Source organism: Salpingoeca rosetta (genome assembly GCF_000188695.1).
Source record: "Salpingoeca rosetta unplaced genomic scaffold supercont1.8, whole genome shotgun sequence".
NCBI classification, from domain to species: Eukaryota; class Choanoflagellata; order Craspedida; family Salpingoecidae; genus Salpingoeca; species Salpingoeca rosetta.
In genome coordinates, this window is record NW_004754926.1 from 1,769,901 (window position 1) to 1,782,815 (window position 12,915).

Sequence of the window (12,915 nt, forward strand, 5' to 3'; positions counted from 1 at the left end):
TGGTGCCTGCCCGTGGAGTGGAGGTACATCTTGGTGTCTGCGTGGCGGAAGCGCACGGTATCGTCACGCTTCCAGTATGTGCCGCTGCACTCGACCTTCCAGTTGTCGCCCGTGTCGGACTGGGAGTGGTCGCCAAATGCGCTCACCTCCTGGTTGTGGCTGAGCGGCGACTGGAAGTTGTGGCTGTGCAGCCATTTCTGGGAGCCAACGTGGAAGAGGCGGATGGTGGAGCCGCACTTGATCTTCTGGCCACGCCTGCACTCCTTCCCTGAGGCGCCCGCGATCTGCCACAAGTCGTTCATATCCTGGCCCTCGCTCTTGATGGTCACGGACTGCTGCCCGCTGCCGGTGCCGTAAGCGACCTCCTGCGAATGCAGCCGATACGATGTGGCCACATGCTCCAGCTTCAGCGCCGTGCCACACGTCACAACCTCGTACCCTGTTTGGGAAAGAAGGGGAGGGGAAAGGGGAAGGGTTGTATTGAGCCGGAGTGCGAAAGCAGGAGAGAAGGCAAGTGTGTGTGTGTGTGTGTGTGTGTGTGTGTGTATGTGTGTGAGTGTGTGTGTGTGTGTGTGTGTGTGTGTATGTGTGTGTGTGTGTGTGTGCGTGTGTGTGCGTGTGTGTGCGTGTACTTGCTTCGCCTCGCCTCTCTTTGCAACCTTCACTCACACAGACGCGCCCACACTCACAGACACACCTTTTGGGACGCTGGCGTTGGCTGTGGCAGCGATGGCGAGAGCCACAGCCACTACACCCACAACAACAAGCATTGTCCTCCTCATCATCGCGTTCCGCTTTGGTTGGTTGTTTGGTTGGCTGACGTGGCGAGAAGTCATAAATGCCCATCAAATCATGCAAAAAGTCATTATCGTTGTTTATGAACCGCTGCGAGCCAACGAAGCAAGCAAACAAACACCGCACTTCGCACCTCTCTTTCTCTCAACCCAGCCCCTCTCACTCCACGACCCTCCATCCAACCAACGGCAAATACTCAATATGTACACACCGTGCTCATCCTCAACCAAGCACCAACACACTTCACACACAAATAAAAAGCAAGCCTTAGACATCTGTGACAGTGACATGTGAAGGACCGAAATCATTCACCAGAACAAGATGATGGTCCTGTTGCTGTTGACCTTGAGGTGATCTTGGGTTGAGACAGTCCCGCCCACTTGGGTCTGGCTCAGCTAGGTCTGGCTCAGCTAGGTCCGGCTCTCGCATCCCAGGTGGTGTTGGATCGAGCTTGCGGTCCTGCTTCCTCGCAGCAGCCCGCTGCTCGGGGTCAATGTCACAACACCTCGTGTTGTCGTTGCTTCCGCGCCAGATGCCTGCAATGTATGAAGCCCAGCTGGACACGGAGAAGATGGACGATGTCTCGGACCCAGCGTCCTCATCGCCACGAGAATGCCTGCAGGCACGGCTGTCATTGCAGTTGTTACCCTCAGCAGTCGCGGGTTGCTGGAGGCGGTGCTGCTCTTCAGCTACGAGTGACGATTGCGACACAGAGGTGTGCCTACACAGGGTGTTGCTGCCGCTGTCCACGCCAGAGTCCACGCTGGACTCGCTGGGTGCGCGGTCGTGCGCTGCCATCAGGGACGCGTGCCGTGTCGGCAGCACGGCCGAGCGAGCTGCCTCGTGGTTGCCCTCCCGCACTGGCTGCACCGCAGCGTGGTTTGTGTCGTGCTGAGGAGCAGTAGTAGTAGTAGTAGTAGTAGTAGTAGGGCTGTGCAAGAGGGTGATGCGCTCGTGCTCGTCCTCGCCGCCGGCCACGTCTGCCGTGTTGGGTGGGACAATCGTCGCTACGCTGTTGCTGTGCAGCATTGCCGTGGTGGATGACAGCGAATCCTGTGCACGTGGCGAGGCAGGCACAATGAGGCAGTCATCTGCAGGGCCCAGGGTGTCACTGCCATCTTGCTCACTGCCGGTTGCGATGAGGGGTGCTGGCGGCTCGCGCGTGGCCATGGCGACGCAGTGGTTGACGAAGAACAGGCCGTCCTCATCCACGTCAACGTCCCAGTCGAGGGGCAGGGTTTCAAGCTTCACGCCGGCCAGCTCTCGCGCCAGCGATGGGTGTGTCCACGTCACGCGCCGCGTGCTTGCATGCACAAAGTAAGGCTGGCCGCTCTGCGAGCACGTGTGCTGCGACCAGCCGCAGGGGAGGGGCCATGTTTCCCGCATGTGGTCGTGCAGCTGCAGCACGCTGCCAGCACCACCGTGCTCGGAAATGAAAATCTCGTCATGGCGTGCATCCTGCAAGAGCAGGTTGTCAACTTCCGTGTCAAGACCATGGTGGTGGCCACGGCCCGCCGTGCACCGGCTATCAGCGTGCCATGCAATGCCATGCGGCACGCTCTGTCTCCGAGGTGCGGTGTGCCCTGCTGCCGTTGTCGCGCTAGCATCACCAACGTCGTCATCATTGTTGTTGTTGTGGTGGTGGTGATGGTGGGGCGTGCCATCAAAGTACTCTGCGTCTGCCTCCAAATCCGGGAAGAAGGCGCGCGGCACACAGTGCAGAGTTAGCCTGCGGGTGGAGGCAACCGCTTCGTCTGATGACGACGAAGAAGGTCCTGCAGTTGTTGTTGTTGTTGTTGTTGTTGTTGTTGTATTGCGAGTGTCCTGTTCTAGTCTGATGGTCGAAGCTACTGGGGTTGATGTGACGCGTTGCCACCGATGGCTTGGTGTTGTGTATGGCGGGCATTTTTTCGTGCCAACAGGCCATGCTTTGCTGGCATCTTCTGATGACACTTGTGGCTGTTGTTGTTGTTGTTGTTGTTGCGGGGTGCATGTCTTTTCTGTGGTTGAGATGGCGGGGTCGAGCACGAAGCGTTGGTAGAAGGCGTTGAGGTCCTGATGCTGTTGCGCGGAGAGGAAAGGGGGCCGGCGACATGTGGAGCACGTCGTGTCGTCGAGAAAATAGGGCTCACCCTCTGCGTCAAGATCCAGGGTCCAACCATGTGGAAGCTCGTGCAACGATGGTGGAAGCAGCAGCCGCAGCCGTGGGTCGTGCCATGTCGTCATTTGCCTCTCATGGCTGTAGGCGCGTGCGCGTGCGTGTGTGTGTGTGTGTGCGTGCGCGTGCGTGCGTGTGTGTGTGTGTGTGTGTGTGTGTGTGTGTGTGTGTGTGTGTGTGTGTGTGTGTGTGTGTGTGTGTGTGTGTGTGTGTGTGAGGGAGGGACGAGAAGTTGAAGTTCGTGCATGCAAGCATCGAGGGAACAAGCGTGAGCTTGTGTTAAGGTTCAGCTTGTGTGTGCATGCGAATGCATGATGCACACGGCGTGTCACTGCTGGCGCGCTTCCTCCCTCAACAACAACCATCACCCTTTTCACAAGTCTCATCCATTCCCGTACCCATACTACTACACTCACACACAACACACAACACACACACGCTTACGTACACACACACACACACACACACACACCCACAAGGGTATGTGAACTGACTTGAGGAAGACGACTCTGCGTTGGCCATGCTTGAGGCGCTGGCGTGGGGAAGTGCACACCCTTGCCTCCCAGCCAGCAGGCAGCGGGAGCGCAGACAGGACAGCATGGGCTCGGGGCACGGGCGCAGCCGAGGGCTCAACCCTCGTCATGCCTCTGCGCACCAAACGGGCACAGGTCACTCAGGAGGGGAAGGCAAGCCCAGGCACCTGCTGCTGCAGAGCTCGTGGGTCTTGTTCTTGCCGCGGAGTTGTGCTCGCCGTGGCCAAGAAGAAGAAGAAGAAGAAGAGGAAGAAGAAGAAGAAGAGATCTTGTGGTGGTGTGAATGTCGGTGCAGTCGAGCCTTTGGTGGTGAGGTGCAGGGGAAGGGTTGTTGTGGCAGGTAAGTTTTTGCTTGTTCTGCGTGCACGACAGAGAACATCAACAGCAACAAGCATTCCAGAACGATGCGATTGGGGCTGCGAATGGGCAGGAAGCAGGGGAGGAAGCAGGGGAGGAAGAGAGCACAGGCGAACAAAGCAACCCAAAGGTATGCATGCACGAATGCGAGTGTGAGCGACAAAGGGAGAGTGAGGGAGTGAGGGAGAGAGTGAGCGAGTCGGGTTTGTGTGCATGCGAGGGTTGCGAGCGGGATCAGGCGGGCAGTCAGCCGGCAGTTGGATGAGACACACACACACACACAATGTTCCTCTTCCTCTTCATCCATCCGTCACGGCCAACGGAAACCCACACATCACACACATCACACACATACACCGTGATCATGTCACACCACACACGCGCTGGCATGTCATCATCATCATCACCAGCCACCACGATGCAACGGAAAGCCACACACACAGACACACACAGCCGCATCGTCTCAGCGAGAACAAGCTCACCAGGAAGAAGCCAAAGGCTGCACGCGCAGGACACCCCGAGGAAATCACCACAGTCTGATGAACACCTCCTGCTCACAACGAATGGTGCTTGCTTGTTTGAATGCAGCAGCAGCAGCGTTTGCTGACAAGCAAGAAGCAAGAAGTTTGTTGATGATGGCTGCGTGTGTCGTCTTCCTTTCCAACCCACCCCTGCTCAGGCGTCAAAGTCAGACGACGCGCGGCAGGCAGCGAGTGGCAAAGTGATGTGCTGAAGCGAAGCTGCAGCTGACATGAAGCAAGCGAACAGGTGCGGCTTTTGCTTTGCAAAACAAAACACCCCCTCACGCAAAACAAGGCGGTCGGCACTGGCACGACTTGTGTCGCAGCAACGGAACGCCGCCCGCTTATCTGACATGATTTCAGAGACTATTCGTAACGGTCTGCGTGCATGCATGCATCAAAACCTGACCAACGCCACCATCGCCGTCAAACAATTGCACCACCCAGGTTTCAGATTTTGCTTTTGCTTGCAAGCACACCGTGCGGCAAAAAAAAACAAGGCAAAGTTGAACAAGCACCACAAAGTCAATTTTGCGCAAGGAGGATGGCGCGTAGCTCGTCAATCTTGGCAACGTGCTCGGCGTCAAAGGCCATGCCATCCACGCTCATGTCTGCCTCGGGCTTGACACCGTCCCGGCAACCAGCAGCAAACTGCACACACGTGACAGAGTGGCGGTGCATTAGTGGTTGCGTGAGAGGTGGGGACGCGTTTGACAGCAAGGAGACACACGCACACGCACACAGGTGTACATGGTGGCAACAGCCAGTTCGACTCACGCATGCTTGCAGCACTTGCTTCTCAAAGGACACGTCCGGCAGCAGCGGTTCCGCCTCTGTGCATGTGTGTGTGTGTGTGTGTTCATGTGTGTGTATTCATGCGTGTGGAGTATTCATGCATGTGTAGTATTCATACATGTGCGTGCGTCAGCACGTGCGTTTTCATGCTTGTGTTGTTCAAACATGTTTGTTTGCGCATCAGGAACAGGCAAGGAGGGTGCAACACAGCACACACAGCCGCTCGCCAATAGGGGGAAAGCAAGCACCTGTCGGGTTTGAGGTGGCGAGGGCGACGGCGCCTGCAGCCAGGCCATCTGCGCCCCAGTTGCTCACACCGGCCGAAATGAGATAGTCGCAGCCGACAACACACGCAATCTCCTCACCGCGTGGCACATGCTCCTTTACAAGGTCAAGCACCTGCAAAAGGGGTGTCCATTGCAACATCGAATGGAAGACAGCAAAGGCGACACGTTAAGGGAGGGGTTGGGTGGGGAAGGAGGAAATCAAGCAAGATGGAGAAGGGAAACCCACCCACACACACACACACAGATGCACATACACGTAGAGGCACGCAGAGGCACATTCAAGGGCGCCCACATGAACGCAGGCACACCCACACTCACCCACACATGCACGCACACACTCACACACCTTGCCCATGCCGAGTTCGTTGCCGCCATCGCCAACGCCAATGGTCGCAACACCTCGCTCCTCTGCCCATTGGAAAACGTGCGATGCATGCATGCAAATGCACGTGAGCCGTGTTGTCAACCTGTATCCCCCAACACATGAACGCAAACAACGGGCTGCCTCCCAGCCACGCACTCATCCCACCAAACCACACATCTGTCTCGCCGGCAATAATCATGAGCATGCGAACAGGCAAGCATGTGCAACAACTCACGGGCGAGGGTGAAGAGGTGGTCGATGGGCTGCACGTGCTGATCCATCACTGCCGCGCGCATCGTGTGGTAGTGCCCACTCGACGCCACGCCGGCTCGCTCCACCGCCACGACCGCGTCAACTCCGCGCGACAACAGCTGCTCGCTCACCGCGCCTGCACATGCATGCACGCACAGATACACACAGACAAAGAGACAGACACACAGACACACAGACACACAGACACAAACAAACAAAGACACAAACAAACAAAGACACACACACAAAGAGACATGCGCGCAGAGAGGCACCCAACCAACACACACACACATATGTGGTCAAAGAAAAGAGCATGCTGTGAGCATGAACAAATCAGCTAGCGACGCGATGGTCTGTTCCACCCTCCAGCAATCCACATGTCCATCCATCCATCTGTCTTACCCATCAACTCACGTGCACGGGTGGTTTGATCATCACTGCTGCTGTCAGACGCATCTGCATTGTCTGCGTTGAACTCCACGAGGGAGCACTTGTCAGCAAGGGCTGGCACCAGCTCGCGTGCCCGCTGCAGGGCTGCAGTCATCACAGCCATGTTTGCAGGATCAACCACCAGCGTCACCTGCACATGTATGTAGTGTGTGCGTGTCGTGTGTGCGTGCGTGGTGGATGTGTGTGCATGGATGAGGCAGAGAGAGCGGGGATCAAACAGGGCAAAGTGATGGCGGCACTCGCACACAGACACACAGACACACAGACACACACACGCACACACGCACGCACACTGACCTGCTTGCCGAGGAGGACGAGTGTGCGTGCGAGGGAGAGGGCGCCCAGCGGGCCGTCGCTCTCCGTTGGAATCGAGCGAGTCACCAGACACGGGAATCCTACAGCAGCCATAATAGCAGAAGCAGAAGCAGAAGCAGCAGAAGCAGCGGCGGCGGTGGCGACGTGATGGAAACGGGTGAGGAGGAGTACACGACAAGCCGTCGTGTGCGGTTTCAAGCAAGCATGAACACGGGCGCAGGCACAGATGCAACACAGCACACACACACACACACATACACACACACACACACACACACACACACATACACACATACACATACACACACTGACCTGTCGTGATTGCGATATGAGTGGCACTGTGGAGGGCATGGCACGCAGACCAGAGCTGGTTTGGAAGTGTCAACGCGTTCACGTTTCGGCCACCAGGGTCCTCCCTTCAACAGCAAGACAAGAGCACGTGAGCTCATGTTGTAGTCGCATGTGTGTGTGCGTGTGTGTCATGCGCTCGTTTCATATGTGGCAGCTGCACGGTTAGCAGCAAAAACATGTCAAGCCAAGCAGCCAAGCAACAAACAACGCCAAGGAAAATGAGCCCTGCTGTGTTGCTCACTTGATTGCGTATTCGATGGAGTTGATGTGTTGCATGGCGCGCTGGGTTGCGCCCATCAGGATTGGAGAGTCTGAGATGGAGAATAGATCCTCCTCCTGATTGGAGCGGTTGCAATCACACAGCGCAGAGGCCATGATGAGGGGTGAGGAGAAGGGGGGGGGGTGGGTGAGGTCACACGCGGATGAGTGTTTGCGTGTGTGAGAATTAGAGGAACGCTTAAAGGCATGAACAGAGTCATGGTAAATGAGAGTGAAGCACATAGAGCTGTGTCAGGGACAACACACATACACAGACACACACAGACACAGACACACAGACACACACACACACACACACACACGCACACAAGTACACTGAGAGCACCTTAACGTCTGTGACGAACATGCAGCCTGGGGAGTGTGTGATGACGATGGGAAGGTTGGCTGACTTGACGGCTTCGAGACAGGTGACACCACAGCACCAGAAACACGGAACCTCATCGCCTCGCACATCGACGGCGTCGCCGTAGTCTGGCGTTTCAAGTCGCGTTGTCTGCAGTTGCGCCGTGTTGCAACGCATGATGGCCGCAGTGGAGGTACAGCTGGTGAGTTGCAGCTTGCATGCGTGCTTGCTTGTGTGTGTGTGTGTGTGTGTGTGTGTGTGTGTGTGTGTGTGTGTGTGTGCTCGCGCAATGAATTGGGCTGCAGAACAGTCAATATGGGTACCTTGGGCAGGAGCAGGCGGTGGTCAACAGTGTGAAAGGGGACGCCGTGAGCTGCAGCATGTAATTGTGGCGCGACGGACCGTGAGAACATGAAAGGAGGCCGTGAAGGTCACTGGTGCACACATGCACCCGAACGACTGGTAAAACAGCACACGCCAAGCAAACGTGTAAAGTTCAGTCACACAGACACACAGACACACAGACACACAGACACAGACACACGAACACACAGACACAGACACACACACCAAGAACGTAAGGTGCTGTTGCGGAGACTGCAGTGGAGATGTGGTCCTTCTTGACCGGACGCATGCTGACGACCATCTTGCCCTTGAAGGGGCCAACCTGATCGCAGTCACGCGATGTTCTGCCAACATCAACAGAAAGGAACGAACGTGCCGACGTACGTGCTCGGCAGTTAGCGAATGGAGGCGGGCATTTGCAGCAGCAGCAGCAGCAGCAGCAGCAGCAGCAGCAGCAGCAATAATAGCAGTGTAGTAGTAGTGGTGGCATACATACAGACAGACACACCCCCACCCCCACCCACACAGCATACATACAGACAGACACACCCCCACCCCCACCCACACACACAGACACACACCTGTACATGGAGACATTGCAGCCCTGTTCGATGTTCCTGACGGGCACGCCAGCCCGGGTGAGCGCCTGCTCAAAGCTGAAGCTGCACCCTGTTGTCGACGTGGTGGTTGTTGTGGAGGTTGCGGTTGGGCACGCGAAAGGGTTGAATGAACAAACGATGAGAACGCAGAGTGGACTTTGCACATCTCAGAGCGGCATGCACGACAAGCAAGCAGAGGAAGGCAGGGTTGACAGCGTACCGACATAGAAGGTGACCATGTCCTGTGTGAAGATGTCCTTGATGTTGCCAACGCGGCCCTCGTGCTTGCCGTTGCGGAACACCTCGTAAGCAGGAATGTTCTGCCTGATGTCAGAGTCCTGGTGGGTGGTGGCGTTGTGGTTGACGTTAGACAGGCAGACAGACCGGCAGACAGGCAGACTTGGAGAGGCAGAGAGGCAAAGAGGCAAAGAGGCAGGCAGCCACAGACATACAGACACAGAGGCACATACACACACACACATACAGACACACACACACACACACACACACACACACACACACACACGCAGACCAACCTGTGCGAGAGGGCCGGCGTGGAGTTGTCCAGGGGTTGACTTGTACAAGAGTGGGCACGCGCGGTAGTTGCGCTTGCAGAACTCTTCAAAGTCTTGCGCGTACGAGGACGGCATGATCACAACATTCGCCTGAGATCGGTGGGTTGGGGGGGGGGGGCAAAGGCCAGCGTGGCGTCAGCCGTGGGTGTAGCACATCTGAATGCACACGGGTGGAGACGGCAGGCAGTGGAGGTAGGGAAGAAACAGCCTTACAGAGGGATGGGCACAGCCTTACAGAGGCGTGGGCACACGCAGAGAGGGATGAAGACACAGACACACAGACACAGACACACACAGACACAGACACACACAGACAGACAGACACACACAGACAGACACATACACACACACACACACACACACACACACACACACACACACACATACACACACACACACATAGACAGACAGACAGACAGACAGACACAGACGGACAGCCACAGACACAGAAACAAACCCACACACACACACACACACACACACACACACACACACACCTGCAGGTAGCCTGGGCAAGCCCCCGAGGTTGGCTTCATGCCGTAGACGCCAGCCGCCACACTGGCACGCAGCTTTGATGGCAGTGCATACTTCGCACTCATCGTCGTGTTTCAACTTCTTCTTGTTCCTTCTTCTTTGCTTTCTTCTTGCTTGGATTGTTGTTTGTTCGTGTTCAAATCATGTGGCTCATGATGTGTGTGACATGACACATGACATGTGACACGAGACTCTGCCTGCCTGTGCCCCTCCTCTTCCCTGCTCGCTTCTCTTGCATGCTTCTCTTGCACGGTGTTTCCAGTGTGTATAATGGTGATTGTAACAAACACAAAGGAAGAAACGGGTTGCGTGACAGGCCGCACGCTTCGCATTCAAGACGACGCTGACGCCGTTGCTGCCTCGGCGGTATCCGATTCCTTCTCAGCCTCAACTTGGGCAACCACAGCTTCAATCTCCTCACTCGACAACACCTACAATCGCAGCACCACCACCAAGAAGCAGCTGTGAGTGACGGCACACCATCCTTCCATCCACGACGACACACGCACAAACAAGCACAAGCACAAGCACAAGCAAAAAGAACAAGTCGGAAGGAACCCACACCCAAACAACCACCACCAACACACACACACACACACCCACACCCACACACACACCCACACACACACCCAAACAACCACCAACACACCAACACACACACACACACACACACGCACCTTGAGTGTTGTGTCCTTGCGCATGACCGAGACCTCGATGTTCTTGCTGCCAGACTGGGCCACCTCGAGCAGGGCCTTGACTGCCAGCAGCAGCGCCTTCTCCTGCGTCTCCACAGCCTCGTCAGTAAAGTTCTTCTCAAGGTACTCCCGGCACGTCTTGGCACGTGGGCCGCCAATCGCATTCGCCTGCAGCCACACAACAACAACAACAACAGCAACAGCAGCAGCAGCAGTGAGTGGAGGGTGACCACGGTGCCTCAGTCGGCAAGCGTTCAGCAACAAAAGGGCGAGCAAGCAACCAGCAAATGGGAGGGGAACCGCGTAAAAGCCATCGCAATGCGCTCAACACAAACACAGATACGGCAGCACCAGCACCGGCTGTGTGCACTCTTGCAAATCAACACAACACGAAACGCTGACAAGAGTTAAAAGAGAGGCGTGGGTGGAAGCTCAGTCTCAACAGAAAAAAAGACAAAGAGGTTGTCGTCACATGTCCACACGTGTGTGGAGCATAGGCAACGAGGAATTCAATACGTCTGTTCGTCATTGCAGTCACACACGCACGCCTTCACAGCAACAGAAAAAGCAAGCAATCAAGGAAAGCAACGGGCGATTGATGATGGCTCAGAGGTCAACAGAAAGACAAAAGGTTGTCGTCACATGTCCACACATGTGCGTGGAGCATAGGCAACGAGGAATTCAATACGTCTGTTCATCACCGCCATCACATCAGCCGAGCAAGAAGGGCAGGGCAATCAAGAGCAAGGCAAGAGGGCATAAGGAAACGCAGCAACGAAGAAGCACGCAAGGGCGCGTGCACAGGTGAACCAAGAACATCGGCACAAGCGCAACCACGGCTCAGAGGTCAACAGAAAGACAAAGTGATTTCGTCACATGCACGCACACACAAAGAATGAGCGGAGCATAGGCAACGAGGAATTCAATACGTCTGTTCATCACAGCCAGTGGTTGATTGGTGCAGGCGGGGAAAGGGAGAGGAGGAGAAGGACACGAGGGAAACCAGGAAAACGAGGAAGGGGGGGGGAGGAGGAAAACAAGACAGAGGGAAGAGGGTCGACAAGGGGAGTACACTCGCTTGTGTGTTGGCAACGTGAGGCAGTACCGAACGTGCAGCAAAAGGAGAAGACAAGAAGGAAAAAGCAAGCAAAGTCGCGCACCTTCCATGCAGAGTAGTTTCCTGATGGTTCTGTTTGGAACAGGCGGGGTGTGCCATCTGGGTCGAAGCCAACAATGAGCGCGGAAACACCAAATGGTCTCCGGCCATTGCTCTGTGTGTATGTCTACGTGCGCGTTTTGTGTTTTGTGTGTGAACGTGTGTGTTTTGTGTGCGTGTGTGAGTGTGAGTGAGAGAGCGTGTGAGTTTCATGTGTGAGTGTGAGTGTATGAGAGTGAGCCGAGGCGTGCGTACATGCACGGCGGAAACCCACAGACAAACGTCCAGACTTGCACACACACACACACACACGCAGGCGTCGACGATTGCATGCCAAAGAAGCCAACCTGTTTTGTGGCGGCGATGAAGCGGGTCATGTACTCGACGGTGGGTGCATCCTCGACGGTGAGACGGTGGCTCTGGCTCTCGACACGGGCCTTGTTGACAAGGACGCGCGCGTCTGCAGTGAGGCCAGCAAAGGCGACGGCAATGTGATCATCGATGGAGGCAATCTTCCTCACGGTGCGTGTGTCCTGCAGCTTCATGGCCGACCGGCGCTCAACCGCCAGCACGACACAGTCCTTGCCACGGATGCCAACCTGCGCATGATGTTGGCGTGTGAGCGTGAGCGTGAGCAGGGGGAAAGGCGATGGGTTGGTTGATCATGTGCATCGACACATCACAGCACAACAAACACAAACACACAAAACCAGACACAACAAACGCACCGCTGTTGTTCCCTTGCGAACCGCCTCCAGTGCATACTCGACTTGGAACAGATGGCCATCCGGTGAGAACACCGTAATCGCACGATCGTACGACATTGTGTGTGTGTGGTTGCGTTTGTGTGACAGTGGAGACCCCAAGTCGCCCCGCTCTGCTTCTCTGCGTTCTCGTGGGTTGGTTGGTTGGTCTGTCTTCGACTTTGGTTGTGTTGTCGATGGGGATGTTGGTTGTCGTCGTTTTTTGAGCTCGGTTTGCTTCAGTTGTGGCGATTGCCGAACATCTCCGACAAAATTTACCAGTTCCCACCCATGCAGGTATCAACAACTCCAGAGAGTTGGCGGCAATCTTTTAAACTTTTTGGCGCCTTCCCAGCGAGCCAGTGAACGCGGCGAGAGAGTTTGTTGCAGCCCTCCCTCTCCAACCGCGCACTGGCTGGCCCGCGCGAATTTGAGTTAGTTTGGCGCGGTGGCAGACGCTGCACACAG

The 12,915-nt window shown here is 55.9% G+C and overlaps 4 protein-coding genes across 4 annotated transcripts in view; all 4 read right to left on the minus strand.

Annotated features, from left to right (window-relative positions):
• PTSG_03847 (mannosyltransferase) overlaps positions 1 to 827 on the minus strand; it is a 999-nt gene extending 172 nt beyond the window's left edge. Inside the window, exons 1-2 of the mRNA XM_004995522.1 lie at positions 698 to 827; positions 1 to 439 (exon numbers count right to left, since the gene is read on the minus strand). The exon at positions 1 to 439 is cut by the window's left edge and continues 172 nt beyond it. Coding sequence (XP_004995579.1) covers positions 1 to 439; positions 698 to 785 — 527 coding nt within the window. The 5' untranslated portion in view covers positions 786 to 827. The remainder of the gene's footprint in view (positions 440 to 697) is intronic.
• Positions 828 to 861: 34 nt separating this feature from the next.
• PTSG_03848 (uncharacterized protein) lies at positions 862 to 4,557 on the minus strand. Its single transcript, XM_004995523.1, has 3 exons — positions 4,326 to 4,557; positions 3,448 to 3,902; positions 862 to 3,034 (listed from the first exon to the last, which is right to left on the minus strand). Exons 2-3 carry the CDS (start codon positions 3,594 to 3,596, stop codon positions 1,063 to 1,065), a joined length of 2,121 nt encoding a protein of 706 aa, XP_004995580.1. The 5' UTR covers positions 3,597 to 3,902; positions 4,326 to 4,557; the 3' UTR covers positions 862 to 1,062.
• Positions 4,558 to 4,723: 166 nt separating this feature from the next.
• PTSG_03849 (uncharacterized protein) lies at positions 4,724 to 10,003 on the minus strand. Its single transcript, XM_004995524.1, has 16 exons — positions 9,817 to 10,003; positions 9,281 to 9,409; positions 8,965 to 9,082; positions 8,727 to 8,814; positions 8,371 to 8,489; positions 8,124 to 8,173; positions 7,783 to 7,950; positions 7,420 to 7,514; positions 7,140 to 7,243; positions 6,810 to 6,907; positions 6,477 to 6,642; positions 6,046 to 6,198; positions 5,793 to 5,854; positions 5,408 to 5,558; positions 5,142 to 5,197; positions 4,724 to 5,015 (listed from the first exon to the last, which is right to left on the minus strand). The coding sequence occupies exons 1-16, from the start codon at positions 9,916 to 9,918 to the stop codon at positions 4,890 to 4,892; spliced, it is 1,785 nt and encodes a 594-aa protein (XP_004995581.1). The 5' UTR covers positions 9,919 to 10,003; the 3' UTR covers positions 4,724 to 4,889.
• Positions 10,004 to 10,099: 96 nt separating this feature from the next.
• PTSG_03850 (Psma7 protein) lies at positions 10,100 to 12,708 on the minus strand. The gene is made up of 5 exons (XM_004995525.1): positions 12,433 to 12,708; positions 12,052 to 12,303; positions 11,709 to 11,831; positions 10,531 to 10,716; positions 10,100 to 10,284 (listed from the first exon to the last, which is right to left on the minus strand). Exons 1-5 carry the CDS (start codon positions 12,526 to 12,528, stop codon positions 10,186 to 10,188), a joined length of 756 nt encoding a protein of 251 aa, XP_004995582.1. The 5' UTR covers positions 12,529 to 12,708; the 3' UTR covers positions 10,100 to 10,185.
• Positions 12,709 to 12,915: the final 207 nt, after the last annotated feature.